The following is a 20793-nucleotide window of genomic DNA, read 5'->3' as shown; positions in this document are numbered from 1 at the left end:
TTCACCGGTTGGATTTTATTTACCGATATTTTCCCGCCATTTTAGACTTGTGCGGGATCCGCAAAAATGGAGCGCGGCTTTTCCGCGAAGTCTACTTATCTTCGAAGTTATGCAAAATTCCAAGTTCCAATAATTCTTGCATGAATATTGCGTGGAAAAACATAAGATATGTTTTAATATTCTTATGTAATTCTTAAATATTTTAAAGCAAAACTAATAAAAGTATGCATATAACTGGGAATAGTCACTTTCACACTAATATTGCTAAATATTTTGAACATCATTTAATTATTACAGTTTTCAGTAGCGTACGCAGGATTTTATCAAAAGGGGGGGGGGGTTCTTTCAAAAACTTTCTCCAAATTCACATTACCATTGTTTTATTATACTTTAATTAAATAATAATAATAATCACAATTAATTAATAATACTTATAATTAATTAATTAGCTGAATTACTACTAATAATACTACTAATACCACTACCACTATTAAGTAGTAGAGATGTACATAAATATAGTATTTATGAAAACAATAGAACGAAATTACTTTTTAGTCATTCGATTTCTATCAAATTCTGGGAGCATTTTTTTGTTTTTGTTACGAAATAATTGTCTGGTCAACGAGGTGACTAGTGTTGCCCACGAGACGAGACTTTGGCCTGTCTCGTCTCGTGGAAATGCTGTGAAATGCTGTCTCGTCTCGAAAATATTCGTTTGTCTAGGGACACATGATCAATCTCGTCTCGTCTCGAATTTTTAAAAGCCTGTCCCGTCTCGTCCCGTGGGCAACACTAGAGGTGACACATTTTAAGGATGAAGAAAATCCATAAAAACAAGAAAATTTATTAAAATAAATTGAAATAATCAAAATATGGAACTCATCCAAGGAGCTGCGGTGGTCTGGTCGGTAGAGCGTCTGACAATCACGCGGGAGATCCGGATTCGATTCCCGAAATAGGTTGGAATTTTTCCCGCTTCTTCCCAGCATAAATGTCCCCGATAATTCACATCTGGATTGTCTCGCTGTTCTTGCCAACAAAACATTTTACAATAGTTAAGCTTATTGTCGTTTGAATAATTGTCTAGTCAACAAGGTGAGACATTTTAAAGAGAGACATTCAAACTTGCTGCGGTAAACAATTCAATGGGAAGGCGAACTGGTGACTGTATATTGGGTTGGTGCGAATGAAATGTCCGCTTTGGCGTCTGGTGGGAAACTTACCTCAACAACACAACACAGGGATTGACTGAGGTCACAGGTCTAACGTCATAAACTCTGTATATGTCCAGCAAACAGGCTGGAGCACCCACACAGTCAGAAGGCAGTGTGTTGCTGAACAGGGTCATCTGAAAGTGCACCATGGAGAACACACAATTGCGAGTGATTTGTCTTTACGAATTCAAACTGGGACATTCTGATCAGCAAGCCACCAAAAACTATAACAGTGCATTTGGGCCAGGAATGGTAAATGAACGCACCATTCGCCGCTGGTTTGTCAAATTTCGTTCCGGTGACACAGCATTGCAAAATGACCCCCTTGGCCATCGACCAATGTCATGTTCGGATGAGCTCCTCAGGAACGCCGTTGAAGCGGATCCTCGGAAAAGTGTTCGTGCCATTGCAGACGAGTTAGGCATACACCATACCACTGTCGTTCGGCGGCTCCGTGTGATCGGTAAAGTGAAAAAGTTGGACTCATGGGCACCACGTGATTTGACACCGGTCAACAAGACTCGCCGTCTGGAGGTGTGCAGTTCTTTGAGTGTAAGGAATAACCGGGATGGTTTCCTGCATCGGATTGTCATTTCAGATGAAAAATGGATCTGCTATGACAATCGTAAACGATCAGGAGAATGGTTGGATCGTGATCAACGTCCAGGGCGGTTTACGAAACCACCTCTCCACCCACAGAAGGTGTTGTTGCTGGTATGGTGGTCTATGGTGGGTGTGATCCATCATGTCTTTCTCAGGCGCGGTGAAACCATCAATGCAGATCGCTACAGTGCTGAACTCCATGAAATGCACCGCAAACTTCTCCGCAAGCATCCAGCAATGGTCCACAGACATGGTGTCCTCATGTTGCACGACAATGCTCGCCCACATGTCGCGCAAAAGACGGTGCAGGCTCTTCATGAGTTGCAATATGAAACCCTTCCTCATCCAGCATATTCTCCCGACATCTCTCGCACTGACTACCATCACTTCCGGCATCTTGATCACTTCCTGACAGGGAAGACCTTCGCTGATGATCGGGCGGTGCAACATGCCGTTCAGGAGTTTTTTGCGTCGCAGACTCCAGACTTCTTTCGCCATGGAATCCAATTGTTGGCTGAGCGATGACAAAAGTGTGTGGCTGCAGACGGCGACTATTTTGATTAACCAGGTATTGTAGTTTTGATTTTTTTGAACTTTGGCAATGACGCACCTGGGCCGGACATTTCATTCGCACCAACCCAATAGTTGTCCGCCTAGCCTATGTCTATACATTAGCCTCTTACAACGAACGAAGAACTTTATTTTGTTAATTCTCATTGTTCACACACAAAAAAAATACATGTTCGTTGAACACTAGCGTACGTAGAGGGGTGGCCGATGGTGTTCCAGCCCCTACCGAAATTTTGAGAAAATCAGAATTTTCAGATAAAAGTCCGTTAAGGACTTTAAAAAATCAAAATGTGTAAATGCGAAACCTCTTTTCAAGTGAGTCCCGATTACCATTTTTGTCTTCGAATACAATTTTAATAGACTGAAAAGCTCCAAAAATACGAAATATTTTATTATGCATCCTGCCCTCCAAAACGAAGCCATGTGTTCACATTTACTATTCCAGCCCCTCCCGAAAAAAAATCTTGCGTACGCCAGTGTATTAAACATTGTTGCAGCTGAGATACAAAACATTTTTCTTGTCTTTTAAATCATTGTTACCCTCATGTTTTATTTTCAAGAACTCGTGTTTATTTTCAAGGCATCACTCTGAAAGATGCGTGTGTTTCGAATGCTGTGCTTTTCTCATGCTGCATGGAAATAATAATTCAAATTATTATTATTATTAGTAGTAGTAGAAGTAGTAATAGTAATAGTATTGTCCCAGATCCTTGACTGTGATAAATTGGCCATTTGAATTTTTTTCCACAGCATTTTTCATAATATTTCACAAGCTCAAGGTGGGGGGGGGGGGTTAAATCCCGTAACCCCCCACTTGCGTACACCACTGTCAAGCATCAGTAAAGACTATCGACCTAGGTTTGAGTATCGGCTCAGCTCTAGTAATTATGAAAAATGTTATTGGGTATTCTCTCTTCCAAGAATGAAGCTATTCTAATATCAACTTTTACAATTCATGCCCCTTCCAAAATAAAATCCTGCGCAAGCCGATAAAACCCACCTATACTCACACTGGAGCAAATCGTTTTCTAGGAATTTCCACTTCGAGCACTGATCCAATCAGAAGTTTATTCTACCGGGTATTTCATAAATAATTGAGAGGTTACAAAAATGTATTGCAAGTAAACTATTGAACTTTCGTTAATGAAACCAGTTCAGAACGATCGAGGAACGCGAATTGCTTGTGCGTGCATGTTTCGTTAAGCTGAGAGTTCACATCCCTGCCGCTAGGCGACACTCAAACCACCCACATCACTCTGTGTTTTGTGCAATGTTTTGGTCCCCACAATCCAGGGACGTCGGAACTTATTTTGAAGCGGGTGTGGGGGGGGGGGCAGGTTTTCAAATCCATCAACGAGTTTATACAATCTCTCCCCTCTCTCTATATATAGTAATTATTATTAAATAGCTTATTTTATTTTGTTATATTTATTACATAAATAATAAATATATGAATATCCACAGTGGAGAAGACTCATAAGAGATAAGAGCAGGAGCAGAGGCCTCTAATACGGATTATTTTGTTATTTATAATTCCATTAAATGGCGTTTAATACATGAGAACTGAAAAGTGAAATATTATATCTTATGATAATTACCGCAAATTTCCATCCCTGCATGGTACTCGATCTTCGCCTGCAGTGTGCCATAATGGTATTGAGGCATTCCTTTAATGATTAGTAACTGAAAACGCGCAACTTATAAAAGGGGGCGAAGTACATGTGCAAACGTATTGAGAAAATCCATGTTTCTGAAGCTTTCTGATCGATGTGTTGCAAAGAAAGTTGCTCGTGGGCGTGTTCTCATTTACCATTTCATCATTTTATAAAGCTTAGTATAATTTTGACAAAAACGTCGCATACTAAAGAAGAATTACATGAATGAAAGAGTTGAAAGGAGATAATTTAATGACAGATTTAGTTTATTTTACTTAACTTTTCTACCATTTTTGGTTCATCGCGAAGACAGTCTATGAGATTGGGGCAATACGGTATATTTCATTTTGTAAGCGCTGTATTTTTCATATTTCAACATATAAAACATTTATGCTTCTTAATTGCGTAAAAAAACGATTCTTTCACCTTTTACTGATATTTTCAAATCCGAGACTGCTATTCAGAGATTAAGATTAAGAAATGAAACTATCAGTAATTTTAGAGCATTTCTAGGCTAAAGTTTCGCAACGAAGACTTTCAAATATAGTGCGTGGTTGGAGAGGAGGGCCGAGGTGTCAAATATGGGGCAAGTCGCCACGCTACGTCAACAGCTTTAAAATTTGATATTTTGATTTGTAATTATCATAGCAGCTAGGTACCTGGTTTTGCATTTGAATGTCTTCTCAGATCAATGGCACCTCTTCGATTGTTTCAGATTTGAGAGAAGAACCTAAGACTGAAGGTGAGAAGTTTAAAATATCGATCATGCCTCGACCTTGCCACCTAAAACTAATCTCCCAACGTAAAAATAAAGCACCCGCGAACGTCTGTCCGAGGTCTAAAACTAAGCCACCAGCCCTGAACATGACCGTTTAAAACAAACAGTAAATTTTAATAAATCTAAATGGTCAAGAAATAAAAGTTCCTCCCTTCCCACGAGAGTAGTTGGTTAATACACTCCAAAGTTTGCAGCGTTAATGCCCGAAGGACAGAGAACTGATGGTGTATTGGGACGATAGTTTTCTCTCTCGTCTCAGTCTTTTTATGTCCTTTCACACAGAAAATATAAATTAGTAAAGAAAACGTAAGGAGAGAAGTAAAACTTACCAGCCTCTTGATTCTATATCAGGGGACTATTGCAGTGCAGTGACGCGATCTTTCAGTCGGTCTACTTTCTGCAAATGATTTAAATGTATATAAACTATGTATGCACAGTTTATATCGATCGCTTGGTGTGGAAGGAAATCCAAACTCATCACTACATTTTGCAGTGTAAATGCCGAAACACCTTCTGTAGTTATTCTACTCTGAACAATGACTGTGTCGTCTGACCATGTCTAAATTTGGAAAGGGAAGGGGCAATTAACCTAGACTTGAATTTCCAAGAACTTACAAGGTACACCTTTTCTCATGGCTGATGATCTTTTGACAGCAAGGGGTCCTTCAAGAAAGCTCGTGTTCGGAAAGTGCACCGGAAGATTTAAAGTTAAGCTCTCCTCTGTGCCCCTCCCCGGTGTATTGTTATATGAGAGCGCACTTGTAGGTACAAAACATAACAATAAATTCTTTATTTCCGTAGACCCATATCCATGGGCGTGGAAAACGTCATACAATACTAAATATTACAAATGGAGTAGGATTACAATCAAAAGAACAAAATGCAAACACAAAAATACATATGGGTTAAACATAAACAGTTGTGTCACATACTAAACTTGTAAAAGAGAAAATCCAAATATAGGAGACATACAATATCAAAAGAATTTAAATGCTTCAATTTACTAATCCAGTTTAACTATTGAAATTCATTGAGATTATATAGAGGTATATCTGTTAAATACTGTTTAATTGCTTTGTTTCTTGTGAGTTTCTATAATTTGTTTGATGTGTGTGGGAAGTTTGTTACGGTATTCTATTCCTGCAACATGAGGTGATTTGTCTGAGAGAAAAAGTCTGTGTGCTTGCATGTGGAAGTTCTCTTTTTGACGTGTGTTGTGCTGATGGACGGTCGAATTCTTATCTAATTTACGGTGTTTTAGTACATATTACGGGGATTTGCATAGACCTGTCTCCGATGTCACGTGCTTCTTGCTGTTAACGGAAACTTGAGTGCACGTTCACAAATCTAGTGCAAAAATATCCTTCACAACCAAGACAAGATAAAATAGATATAGTCTCATTTTTAGGGCATGACTGGGTGGGGGAGAGCAAAAATACAATCTTGTCTTCCCTCTATGGCTTCTTCACATCAGGAACTTTCATTTATTGGACATTTAGATCTATTAAAAGTTTACTGTTTGTTTTAAACGCCATGTTCATACGCCATGTTCATACGCCATGTTCAGGGCTGAAGACTTAGTTTTAGACCTCAGAGAGAGGTAACGCCATTCATTCTTATGTTCACGTGTAATTTTGTATTTTAACCCGTGCATATAGCACCGTGCCATGTAGGCACATTTAGAGGATCTCTGCCCCTTTCCCATCGGTGGGTTTATTGTTTCACACCGACCGCATCTGTACGTAAAATCGAAGCGGCGAATTTCTAAGAGGATAATACCACCTTCCACTTGATTTGCGGAGAGGTGGCTGCGATTCTTATTTACACATGGTACTTTCTGTCACTTACTTTTTGTTGGTAGCGAAACGAGTCCACCGTCATTTAACTAGTGCAAAAATATTCTTCCATTTTTTTTTCAAAACGAAACACAAGTTGGGAAAAAATATGGTCTCATTTTAGCACGCGTCCTGGAAGGGGGGACACTATTTTGCCCCCCCCCCCTCGATGATGAGTTGGGGAGCAAGTCGTCGTCCCCCGGTTCCGACGGCCCTGCCAATATCACCGGGCCTTACACCGTGGGACTTCTTTTTGTGGGGTTTCATCAAAGACAGGGTATTCGTCTCACCGATGCCATGTGATGTCGCAGTCCTATGGGAGCGTATCATCGCAGCTATAGACACAATCGACAGGCCCGTGTTGATGCTAGTGTGGCAAGAACTAACTATCTCGTCGATGTGTTCCGTATCACCCATGGTGCACACATTGAATATTTGTAAGTTCAGTACTTTACTGGCAATACATTTTTGTAACCCCTCACTTATTTGTGAAACACCTGGTAAAAGCATTTCAGTTCCAATCTAAATTACAGCATCGTATGGTTGCAGGATTTGGTGAAATTTCCGATAAATCCCTCTCGAACCTAAAAGTTGGTTCAAGAATAAAAGAAATCGCCGAAGGCTGCGAAAAATATCATAAATTTTGACATCCCTACATGTTTTTTTTTACAATTAGTAATTTTGTCTACATATTTATGGCCTTGAATAACGTAGTGTGGAAAATGGCACGGTGCTGGCCCCTCTGGCTGGTTCCACTCGAATATGATACCGCTAGAGGCGCTGGTGTTGGTCTCGGTGCATGGTATTCGTCTGCTTATAATGGAAGTAAATGGAGTTTTCGGTGCAACGTCTGATTCTTTTACATGAAGCATTTCTATGAATGTGATAATTGATATGATATTTAGTACAGTGGTCGCGAAGATATTAACGAACATTCTATACAGTCGACCACGTTCCTGTTATCGTTCTACTTTCATTAATAATACGGGAGAAAAAATACGCGTGGAATGCTCATGGCAACTAAATTTTTGTGTATGAAATAGGTTCATAATTATCATCATCATCATCATTTCCTTTAGATATACACAATGAAGCATTTATATTTTTTATATTTACTATCTCTTTTCTTCCGCTTTAAACTAATCGCGGCAATGATGGCAATGAAGATTGCATGAAACGACAAGGGAAAACCCACAAAACGTCCTTAATGATATCGACATGAGTCTAAGGAAACTTTCAGACCATTGGGACAAGCGACACGGGATGTTCACACTGATGTGACTAGTGACACAGGCACTTCCAGACTGTAAAATAGCATTCATTGCGCATGAGTGTCCAAACAGCAAACGACACGTTCATATGTCGTATTCGCATGCTACTTGTTACTTGGGTCGGAAAGCTCCTTAAAGGAAGGGTGCTCAGGCCGAAGCGACGCGCTACAGGGGGAGTTCCCAACTAAATGACAAGTTACCGCAAGTGTTCGAAGCTCGGTGTTTGTATCAATTTATTGCTTCAACCACCTTGAGTGCCTGAACCTCAAGACTTTGCCAACCTTGGTCACTTGAACACCATGACGCATCAGGAACTGGAGGTTCTTGTAGTATATGCCATAACTCTGTTTTGGCTCTAGAGTCATCATCAGCTTCTTCTGTTTAGAGCCAGGCGGACACTGGAACTCAGCAATTGGCGGCAGATCAGAAAACTGGCTGTGCAAATTATCAGGAATTGCCAGATCGACTTCTAAGAACAGGCCATAGTCACTGTCATCAAAGTCTTGAAGATCCTCAATGTTGAAATCTTCGACCCACTCAAGCCCTGCATATGGCAGTTTTTTCATCATGGCATAACCATACAGGCTGTTGGCATCCACATAAAGTATATAGTTCGATGGTCGCGCAGAATCATAATTGGGAACACACTTGTTGTTGGCTCTGGCATATCTTTGAGAACATTGTACCATGCCCCCTCGGATACATTGTTCGATGAAGAGATACATGTCCTGGTCCTGGATCAGATCCAATTCCATTTTAGTCTTCAGAAACATGGCAGACCATGCTAGGCCTGGAGCACTGTAAAAATGGACCGGGTCCAGCTCATAATTTTGCATCGATGATGTTCTAAATGCTTCAAGTACATCGGCTAAGAGCGTCACATCAAGTATCTCTTATGATAATCACCAAGCGTCTGGCATTTTAAGTTGGTCCACATCAACTGGGCATGGCAATAATCATCATCACTAATTCCTGATGCTCTGAGTTTGCTGTAGAACTCTTGTTGCGGTGGCAGAGCACACTCGTGAAATTTGGAAAAATCGGTAACATAGTCGTATGGGTATACACCCTTACGCCTAATCAATTTCAGGTCCAAATTTGTAAACATGTCACATGTGATTTTGAATTGGGCATCGGATAATTGGCCAGCCAGAGTAGCCAAGCTAGCCGACAGAAATCTGTATGAATCTAGAAATCTTAAGTATATAGGCCTGCCATTAACATTGATTATCTTGCTAATAGCAATATATTTTTCGTCATTTTCTGCTAAAATGTCTAAATCCTGCTTGTCAAACCCCTCGTATCTGATCTGATGATGCAAATCATAATTGGATGCCCCGTGACAAAATATCGGGACAAAATTTGGTCTCCGGATCTTAATATTACAGCTACTACACAGAGCCCTTTGATATTGCCGTTTGAATGACAATGGTGATGCACCTTCTTATTTGTGTCCGAAAATTCAGAATTGCATACCGAGCATCTTTGTGCACTATTGAAATCTTTCTTCTGATCCTCTGTTAAATGCCGCATAGGTATTGATTTTAATAATATATCATAAGCTACGCGACGGCACTCATTTTCTATTTTACATGCAAAATTTTTGATACCATCTTGCCCCATGTATAAGTGTGGTTTACTAATAACACCATCCTGTACAACCACAAAACAAAAACTAGAAGGTTCATGTAGCTGATACGGTGTACTTGAAGACTCTTCGGGATCTGGGCTGCAGAATGCAAGCGGTTTGAGATTTGATTCAAAATCACAGATTATATATGCTGGGTGCCGCAACAAGGCTTCGAATTTTTTGAATTTGGCATTTTCGTTTGGTTTAGGCATAGCCATATGAACAGGTTTATGGTTGCCACAGTATTTTAAATGTTTAGCCAACTTGTTTTTAGCAATTTTGGTATTCTCTTCATAAACACCATTTACTATTTTTTGACCATCAAACACAGTCAAACATCTTCGACACAACTTGTATAATCTATTGGATTTGCCTAGTTGTTTTCTGACTAAAGCCTGAAGATTGCGTATCATAGTGTAATGGTATGTACCGTCTCTATCAATTAAGAGCAGATCGATCGGGACATCAGAGTCATCATCAAGTTTGCTGATTCTAAGAGGTTCTATCAAACAATCGCCACGAGCAGCGGAAAACACATTAATAGATAATGGTCGGCCATTGCTATCTCTGGCCTCTTTTTCAAATTTATCGATATTCTGGACAAGCATTGGATATTCTAAGCCATCCATATCATCATCAAAATCATATTCGTGCTGTTTATAATGACTTATTCGGTGTGGATTATTTAAAACTGGACACAAAGTAGCCAAAATACACCACAAAAAGCATTTCTGGTCGGTATTTTCTACGTTAACCACAGCTCTTTTGTTTTTGATATTGTCAGGTAAAGGCAGATATGTAGAACCTTGTAGAGGTCTGAATTCAGAAATATTAGCATAGAGCCTGTGTGGAGATCCACAAAGACTCCATCCTGATTCTTTAGCAGCAAAATCAGAATGTTTGATAAGCAATTGGTCTATCAACCTGCTTAGTATTTCGTCTAAGTTTGTATTTGAGTATACAGGTACAGTTTTTGTTATGTGGGGCTGTATAAATTTTGTACTGTTTGGTTTCTTATATTGAGTATACAATTTGAGGGATAGCTTATAAGAGCCGTTTTGTGCGTTTAGAATAGCCAGCACATCAGAATTTACACTATTCAAAAAATTCTTAATATCACATTTTGGCTCTGATACGAAACGGTAATCCCTTAGTTGACATTAAAACTACTATCAATGGGTGCTTTGCATGGCTGCTTTGCTGGTCTAGTATTATCAGATGTAGTAAGCTTTCTCTTTAGACCAGAAGAAGATGTAGATGGCTGTAGGGACGATGTAGATAGTTGTGCGGAACAAGCGCCTATATGCCTATTGAGGCATGCCGTGCTAAATTTTCTATGGCATTTTGGGCATATTTTAGTGGGCATTTTGCGTTTCTTAGTATCACAATTACGTTGGTGATTAGCCCAATTAGGGCTAGATATATTATTATCGCATTGATTACAATATTTCTGATTTGGCATTTTTTGTTTTGATTTTTATATACAGGGTGTCCACGCTAGATGGATCGAGAAAAAGTGATAATTTCTAGTGAACAGAATGTATTGGTAACATAAACTTTTACTTTTACTTGATACAAAACTCGCAGAGTTTCAGATGATGTTCAATGCAACTCGATATGTGCACCTTTGGTGGCTCGGCACACATCTAAACGGTATTCAACTTCCCGCCAAGTGTTCTCTAGCATTTGGTGAGTCACAAGCGCTACTGCATTTGTGATGCAGCCCCTCAGTTCCGGCAAATTTCTTGGTCTGTCTCCTTGATAAACAACGTCCTTAACATATCCCCAGAAAAAAATCCAAAGGGGTTAAATCGGGTGACCTGGGTGGCCAGGCAAGGGGTCCTTCTCTTCCGATCCACATGTCGGGGAAACGTTCATCCAAGAAGTCACGCACCTGTCGATGATAAAAAGCCGGTGCTCCATCTTGCTGGAAAATCGATCCTGGGGGAAATTGGTCTATGGCTAAGTTCTGCAACATGTCCAGATACACATGTCCTGTGATTGTAGCCTCTAAGAAGAAGAATGGTCCAATGACAGAGTTCCTCGTCAATCCACACCAGACATTCACTTTAGGCGTGTCTCTCTCATGTTCTTGAATAACATGGGGAATCTCTGAATCCCATATCCGGCAGTTGTGTCTATTGATTTTGCTGCATAAATGAAAGGTTGCTTCATCCGAGAAAATAATCTTGTCCAGATACGAGTTGTCATTTTCAAATCGCAGAAGCATTTCAGCTGCAAAATGTGCCCTAAGCGAACGATCATTTGGCTTTATGTGGTGATGAAGCTCGATCTTGTAGTCAAATGGAGTCGCTTGTGTAAGACCTTCTGAATAGTCGATCTAGGAATTTGAAGTTCGGAACTAGCTCTTGGGATAGACTTCCTTGGACTCCTTGCAAATGTATACTTAGTGTGTTACAATTTTTGGCTTTGGTATTTATATATAATTTCTTGGGGCTCAAATCAAAAACTATATACTTAATAAAAAATATAGTTGGGTTCAGCAGTGTGCTTTGTATACTTAGTGTGTATACTTAGTCTGTTACTATTTTTTGTTTTGGTATTTATTTATAATTTTTTGGGGGCTCAAACCAAAAAATTATATACTTAATAAAAAATATCAGTTGGGTTCAGCAGTGTGCTTTGTATACTTAGTGTGTATACTTACTGTGTATGCTTAGTGTGTTACTATTTTTGGTTTTGGTATTTATATATAATTTTTTCGAGCTCGAAGCAAAAACTATATACTTAAAAAAAACTGGAAACCCCCACAGGTGTCTGTCAAGTAAACCGGAAGTGGACCGGAAGTAAACCGGAAGTAAATGTGTGTGGGTGTAGGTGTAGGTGGGTGTGGGTGTAGATGTGGGTGGGTGTAGGTGTGGGTGTAGATGTAGCTAATAAGATTACACTTTACAGAGTATTACACTAAAGGCAATAAGCTCATATGAGTATCTTGGCTTAGTTTTAAGTGTAGCCAAAACAAAGCCAAGAGGGCCATATTTTTTACGATCCTATGCACAACAATCTGACAGATGCAGCTTTTGTACGTGTAGCCAATCCAATCTGAGGGGGGGTCATACTTTTTGTGGCCCAGTAATACCATATTTTATACTACTTACTGAGACGCCGGAAACGTGTCCGGTGTTGCGTTTTTCCACGTCTCAGTGGGCGTCAAGCATAAGACGGTGGTTCAAAGTGTGCTCTAAGTGAGATCCGGCATTTATCCAGCCAACATTTTACAGTGTATTATCCATGAGTAAAGCACCGAGAAGGTATCCTTAGAATGTGTCCTGCTTGAAGATATTTAAACAAATTATGTTATATGAACAATGCAATCAACGACTACTCTCCGTCCAGAGTAAGAACAAAGTCAGTGTAAACAAAAGCACGTAACATGTGAGCTTTCCCATTGGCTAAACAAAAATATCCTTAACTTGAAAAAGTTCTTAAAACTTGAGCTTTCCCATTGGCTAAACAAAAATATTCTTAACTTGAAAAGTTCTTAAAACTTGAGCTTTCCCATTGTTAAACAAAAAATATCCTTAACTTGAAAGTTCTTAAGACTTGAAAACGTGAGTACCTGAATTGAAAAAGTTAATAAACCTGAAAATTTTGAGAGGCGAGTTACTCTCCTTGCCCTCGCAGAGTTATTCCTATAACTACAGAGCATTCTCTGACATTCGCTACGAGACTCGGCGGCAAGCTGCCCGGCATCAGTGCTTGTTTTTCCCGGTGAACGGGTCAGCGACAGTCGCTAGAGTCTGCTATTAAAATTACAGTGTTCATATTGTGTACTAACCTTGACTACAGAAGGTGTTGAAAATGATGTCCCTCTGCTGCAACACATTCCTGGCATCTCCGAAGGAAATTGGCATTTACACGTGCAAGTTCGTCACTGTAATTCTCCCGATTTTTCGTACAATACTCTCTTTTAACTCCCGGATGGTGTGCGGATTGTCTTTGTATACTTTATTTCCCCATTTTTCTTTCCACTTTTATTCAGAACTGACCCTGTTACTCTAAACTTTTTTACGTGGTTTAATATAAGCGACTGTCGCGGACCCGTTCACCGGGAAAGACAAGCGCTGATGCCGGGCCGCTTGCCGCCGAGTCTCGTAGCGAATGTCAGGGAATGCTCTGATCTTGTTACTTCCAAGTAGTACAATGCACAACATAGATTTATGTCTCGGTCCCATCCAAATTCCACACGCCATTGAAATTTATAAGTTTTTCACGGGGACATCCTGTATGTTTGTAAAACTTTGCCCCCCTTTTTTTTTTCAGATTAACACGACATATCCAGACAAGCTGACCATCCACACAGGTGTTGATGACATCTCTCTACTGGGACAAATCAGCAGGATCAACGGCAGGACGAAGATGAACATATGGGAGGACCCAGAGTGCGACAGGGTGGACGGATACGAGCAAAGCCTGTACCCTCGGCTACTCGAGAGGAACACTCGGTTCGAGGTGTACAAGCCGGAAGTGTGCAGGCTAGTTCGCTTTCTGTACAACAAGGACACCTACTGTCAAGGGATGCCAGCGCTCCAGTTTGCTTTCGAGGACCTCGTGACGTCAGTGGATGGAGAGGTGTGTCGATGTCGGGAAGGAGATTCGATCTCGTGCTCCCCTGCAGGACTTCTTGATATTAGTCCCTGCGTGAGTGGTATGTAGATTTAAATAATATGTAATTACATTTTAAGCATATTTAGTTTCGTACAAACCTAAAATATCGATAATTTTGTTGCAAGTACACACACACACGTTAACTTTTATTTTACATGTTGAAATAGTTGTAATACTTGCTTCTAATAACTTGTTCTATTTTTCTTCGTATTTTACGCCGCTTCTCTACCTCTTAGGTTAATCGCGAAGATTATGAACTAACGAAAGAGTTATAGGTAAACGCAGGGTTTGAACTGGGACCACAGGATGCCGTAACTTCAAGGGTGGGCGCCTGCAGACTTTTTGTCAATGGGGGCAGAGAGGCAGAGTAAGATTTAGATTTCATATCTTGACCTTCAGTCATAAAAACGTAGGACCTACATTTTACTTTATTATTATTATTATTATTATTATTATTATTATTACAAATCATAAATTTGAATTGAATTGAAAGTATCTTGACTTTGAAGTACCTCAAGTTTTCACAATAATACTGAATGTAAAGCATTCAGTTTTAACGTGAGGTTTTATGGAATTGGAAAGCATTTAGTCTAACGTAAAGGTTTTTTGAATTGGAAAGTGCCCAGTGTTAACATAAAAGCTTATTGAATTGGAAGGTATTCAGTCTTAAAGTAAGGGTTTCTTGAATTGATTGACATTCAATTTTAACGTAAGGACTTATTGAATTGGAAGGTTTTCAAAATTTTTTTCCTTTTCTATCGTCAGGTGCTCCTTTTGTGATTTCTTATCCTCGATTTTATCTCGGAGACCCTAATCTCAGAAAAATGGTGGACGGAATTCTCCCCCCTACCAAGGAGAAACATGAATCCTATATTAACATACACAGGGTAAGTTGTTCTTAGTAATCTCATCTTTTTTGTGTTTGTTATCCTCTCAGTCTCTGCCCATGATTAGGCCTGCATGACATTGCATACATGTGTTTTAGAAATTTGTAATGCACACATGTTTTCAAAGGAAAAAGTTGCACAAATCCTAGAAATGTTTCAGCGGGGAACTATGAAATCACCTAATATTTACCTCTTATAGAATGGCAATTTATGCTACTCGGTTAAAACGAAAACACACGAACATTCTTAAAATGAACTGTTACGTGTTTTAATTATATTTCCTTTTCTCTGCTGGGATCTGTAGCAAAGTGAATTGCATGGTGAGCAGTGAATGCAGATTTCCCACGGTCGAACCCTGGGCAGGGGATATACGAGGTGTGGCTAGAAAATAAGCGGATTGAGTTCCGTCGACAAGTACGTCAAGGTCAAGCGGTGCATGAGTGTATAACGTGATATCCTGCCTATCGACTGTGTGATTTTTCAGGGTGCACGGCGCTCAGTTCAGCTGTAGCTTGTGGACGAAGTGAACCGTACATCTGTGCTCCGTCGGAAAAATGTTAAAGTGTGAAAGTGGAACAGCGTATCAATCTGAAGTTTCTTATGAAACTCGGAAAATCCGCCACATAAACTTATGGTTTGTTGAAGGAAGTATACGGAGATGAGTGTTTATCACGCACGCAAGTGTTTGAGTGGGATCGCGGACGACTCGCGTTCTGAACGGCCTTGCACGTCAAAAACGGAATGAAACATTGCAAATGTCGGTGAATTGATTCGGAAAGATCGTCGCTTGAGTATTCGAGCTATTGCAAAACAACCAACATTATTACATTATGGTGCTGACGACTCTTCGTGAGCTAGTAAGAAGACGACGACCCGATTTGTGAAAAAGCAAGTCATGGATTCTTTAGCAGGACAATGCTCATGTCCATACGGCATTGTCAGTCAAGGCTTTTTTGGCCAAGCATGGGATCCCAGTGTTATAACATCCACCCTATTCGCCGGATATCACTCCGTGTAACTTTTTTTTTTATTCCCAAAGGTAAAATCAGCACTGAAAGGAACCAGATTTACGACCATAGAATCTGTGAAAACGAAAGCGACGGGATCAAGGGATCCCGGGTTCGATTCCCGGTGGAGGCACATAGTGGTTCGGATCTCACTTTATACTGCACGTCCAGTGCCAATTAGCCTTACTGTGCAAAAGTGGACTTTAAACACAAAATCCATCAACCAACCAATCCATTAGAAACTACAAACTGCCAACGTGTGTGTCTGTCAAAATAACATCAGGTGCACTGACAAGTGCAGACTACCCACATGTGAAAATCAATGACTGATGACACCTATTCCTAATATGATGATGATTAATGTAAATAAAAGAAAAATTGTTTATGTAAAATTATAACATACATGCGTATTTAAGATTTAGCCACTATTATTATTGAAAATTGTAAGTAAAACTTATGCATTTAATCTATGTAAGTAAATAAGCAATATAATAAAGTTTTATTATTATTAAGAAGGATTATATTAATATTATTACACTTAATAATTATAATTATTATAAAGTAATGCTGAGTTTAATAAGTTGAAATTAAATTTATTTATTCAAATAATGTGATGAATTTACATGCTATTTATAAAAAAATATGAAAAATCATTATTTTTCGGCTATTGTTACTAATTCAATAATATTAGATAAAATGCAAAGAGTTATGAGATGCTATCACACATTTTCCAGTTCCAGGCATCCACACCTCGCAAGAAAATTATATGAGACCCCCCCCCGAGAGGTACCGATCGCCTACATTTGAGGTCCTGGCTCATGGACTAAGTATAATAATTAACTTTGAATTTTTTAAAATATTTCTCACATCAATAATTCCCATAACGATTCTTCTGTTTCTTGCAGAGATTTGGCTTACCTTTAAGTGGAGTGGCCAGAATTCAACTAAACATCGCTGTTAAGAAACAGATTGGCATTAGACACATGAATGTGTTCAAAGAAGATCTAATTCTACCAATAGCATGGGGAGAAGAGGTTAGTAAGTTTTGTTTAAATACACATGAAGTGTTACGTACTACATCCAAGGTATTGTACACCATTCATAAATGCTAAATTTTAATATACAAAATTATTCATGTGCAGTTTCAATTCAATGACTGGTAGAAATAGGTTAATAATGGATCTTCAAGATGATTGGGCAAAGATGATATTCGTTTATCTAGTTTTACTAAACGTATCTGTTAAATGGTTGCTCAAGTAACAATTTTCTAACTTGGAGTTTAAAAATATAGAACAATATCTCCTACCTTTCCCCCAATATTCCGTGTTTTTTACGTCCAGCAAATATATCTCCAAAAATTTATCACTTTAGTTGCACCCAGTAGCGGCTGCTGTCTATTCACGCACTCGCACGTGCACACCCAAATAAATTTGCAATGTAATTGATTTCTTATTATATTTATTCATTGAAAGCCATTTCTTCAAAACAACAAATGTTCTCGGGCAACATTACCTTCCATTTACTTCCTTACGTCAGTTTTTCTATCTGAGTAACTCGCGTCGGATGGGCGACATGAACACAATTGGGAAGTGCACACAGCTGCACAACGAAATGGCGCTGTGTTCGACGGTGGGTAGAGGAAGCAGAAAGGCTCTTATGCCTTGGATCAAGGGCTTTCGGACTCGCTTCGCACAAAAAATTGTGACATAGTAGCAACGGACATGCGCTGTTCCCTCTTCGTCATGTAGTGTTGCAATCTTTCCACTCCTTGCCGTGTGACAGAGTCTAGACTCGAGCAACCCATGCATCATTGCAAATTGAGGGATTTTTTTCTCAGCCAGCGAAATTTTGATCTCTCTCACCTCACGCGGTTCTGAGCAAAGCATTGAAATCCGAATGAGGGGAGGGCGGGAAAGGAAGTGGAAAGGGTGTGGTGTGTAGTGACGAGCGTACTATTCAACCATGCAAGGCCAGATGCGATGAGTGGAATACGTTGATACAGGTGCTCGAAAAATAGTTTTATAAAATGTCAGCGGTTTGAATTATAAACATTCACAATGTCGTAGGAATTGGTGCATTTAGACGCTCTGACTTGTATTTGGAAGTTTGAATAATCAGAGTTTGATCTTGTATTTTTGTCACAGAACAGTCAATCCAATTCTTTATTCAGTGCATACGAGAATCTGTAACTTGTACTATTATGCAACTGATTTGAGAATTTTTGTAGAGGTGGTGGCAAGAACTAGTTGCATTTGATTAGGGTTTCGAGGATCCTCATTACAATGACTAAAGTGAATAAGTACATTAAAAATGGTAATTAACTTAAGTGTACGATAAAATGTTTATGTGGCATTGAACTTGGGTTTCTGATGGGACATATTTACATTGAAGAAAGATAATATACATTATTAAAACACGGCAATTGAACAATATTCTGGCAATATTATTATCCTTTGCAAACCATAGCAGTTTATCGGTATAGCGTTGCGAGTGATTTCGTCAGGTCGTCGAATGCTGAATTTTCTACAGGTCGCGAAAGAGACCAAACAATACATCTTCTCTCGTGATCGATTATAAAAATCACTAGGGTATTTTGATTTTGTAATAAACCTTATTTTTAAAAAAAAATCATGAAATATAACTCTGCTATCGTCTCATCATCAGGGAAAGGTGCGTCATAACTTGGATTGCAAATGCGATTAGCAGAAACGGGCAGGAATAATTGAGTGGGAATAACACTTCTTCTGGAAGCGAGGCCAAGGTGCACACCCATAGACCCAGACCACGAGCCGCCACTGGTCGGACCCTATTTCAATGTGTTGAATGCATGCATGCATGTTCTTTCTCTTTGTAATAAATGTTAATTCAATACCTGGGGGCTACTTTCTCAGATTATGCCACAGTTTCTTGATAAAGTAGCTCATTTGAAGCTATCAACGAATGAGAAGTAATGCTGGGTTACTTGTACAAATTACTGAAGTACATTACATTAGCTATCACGTTTAATGCACTGCATATCCGCTAAACAGTGATCCATGGCATTGATGCTATAATTAACTATCTTTGCATCGGAATGAATTGAAGATTAAAATTGGTAAACGCTGTATGTAAGTGCCACAAGAATTCAAACACCGTGAACACTGTGAAATGTGCCTTGCTTTATAATGCGGTAAACGTGAAATGTGGCTGGTAGCCCTCTAAGTAGTTCAAAGGGCGTGTAAAGAGGGCACTAGTGTGCACGTTCTTACGGGCTGATGTGCGGAATGATTCGATTTCCCAACACTTTCGCTTTTGGCACTTACAACGTTTACCACTTTTAGTCCTCAATTTACCCTGAATACTCCAAAAGCTCAGAAAGTAAGGTATAGTATCACACACGTTTATTCATGGTAAACAAACAATGGAAAAATATACAAAAATGCAGCTTTCCCGAAGAAATTGCAAATTGCTATTAGAAGGACAATGACTCAATAGAGAACAACAACTTCAACTCTCTCCTTTACTATTCAGCTGCAAGGAAAAAATCTGCATATCTACGTATATGGTCCAGAAGTATATGCATTATTGTTTCATAGAACAAATGTCAGGAAGCATGGAAGTGTCCATACACACTTACTAGAAAATACTAGGATAATCTCTCTCTCCCTTTCAAACAGTAAAAAAAGAAAGAAAATATATTTGAACGGTTCTCTCTCTCTCTCTCTCTCTCTCTCTCTCTCTCTTTCTCTCTCTCTCTCTCTCTCTCTCTCTCTCTCTCTCTCTCTCTCTCTTTCGTGCAAGGATTGTCAACGTTAAGAAGTTAAACCCAAGAACATTCGAAATTCCAGCTTTGATTAGATTGTAGTAAACATGAATAACCAATTTCATGGAAAAATTCTCTTATCATTGAACTATTCGGTTATCACCTGAGACCAGTGTGCGTATTCATTAATTTCTTTATTCTAGGCGGTGTTCGAGCTCCCGGCCACCATTGTTGCCTTGGCATTTATGGCTACATATGCATCTCACATAATGATATTCATCTTCGCGGTAGTGGCCTTGTCATCTTTGTTTGTGTTTGTCAAACGTGGCAGAAGTTCCAAAATGAAGAAATGCAAAAACTCAACGTACTGTTCATTGACGAAACTTGATGATGTCAAGCTTTAATTGCTGAATGTCTTGTATACTTGTAGCTAGCAACTCATGTGTCAATTTTGTTCAAGCATCGTATTGAATTATCATCAGACTTTGCATTGTCATTGCCGACTGAGAGAGTTATGATCTCAAAGAGAGAATGAAGTTGTTCAAGTGTAACTCAAGTTTTGGACCATGTGAAGGAATGTTAAGTTGTGAAAAGGAGATAAACTATATTTATATTTTTGTTATCATGCATTTTACGATTCATATTTTAAATATTATATTGTACATTTTCAAATTAAATTGTTTAAGTGAAAATACCCTGCAAGTGACTTGTAATTCTTCACATGTTCACGTACATTCCATGATCTGTATACCTTTCTGATATCGTCAATCGCTCCGAAAAGATACACTTCCTACCGACCTTTCACCAGCCTCCCACCTTGACCATATGGCTACAAATAAACTACGTTAATTAAATCGACCAACCAACTTGATACATACAAGTAAAATAATATTTTAGTCCAAACGCAGACCCTTGAAATGTTGTAGGTGCACAGAAGAACAAAATTTCAACGAAATCTCTCGTTCTACTAGT

At 39.2% G+C, this 20793-nt stretch overlaps 1 protein-coding gene across 1 annotated transcript in view; it reads left to right on the top strand.

Annotated features, from left to right (window-relative positions):
• LOC145987277 (scavenger receptor class B member 1-like) overlaps positions 1–20513 on the top strand; it is a 77444-nt gene extending 56931 nt beyond the window's left edge. Inside the window, exons 6-9 of the mRNA XM_083121792.1 lie at positions 13841–14225; positions 14951–15072; positions 16985–17113; positions 20025–20513. Coding sequence (XP_082977918.1) covers positions 13841–14225; positions 14951–15072; positions 16985–17113; positions 20025–20225 — 837 coding nt within the window. The 3' untranslated portion in view covers positions 20226–20513. The remainder of the gene's footprint in view (positions 1–13840; positions 14226–14950; positions 15073–16984; positions 17114–20024) is intronic.
• The last annotated feature ends 280 nt before the right edge of the window (positions 20514–20793 follow it).

This window comes from Lepisma saccharinum, chromosome 4, assembly GCF_977018435.1.
Source record: "Lepisma saccharinum chromosome 4, izLepSacc3.1, whole genome shotgun sequence".
Lineage (NCBI taxonomy): Eukaryota > Metazoa > Arthropoda > Insecta > Zygentoma > Lepismatidae > Lepisma > Lepisma saccharinum.
This window is presented reverse-complemented; position numbering and strand designations above follow the sequence as displayed.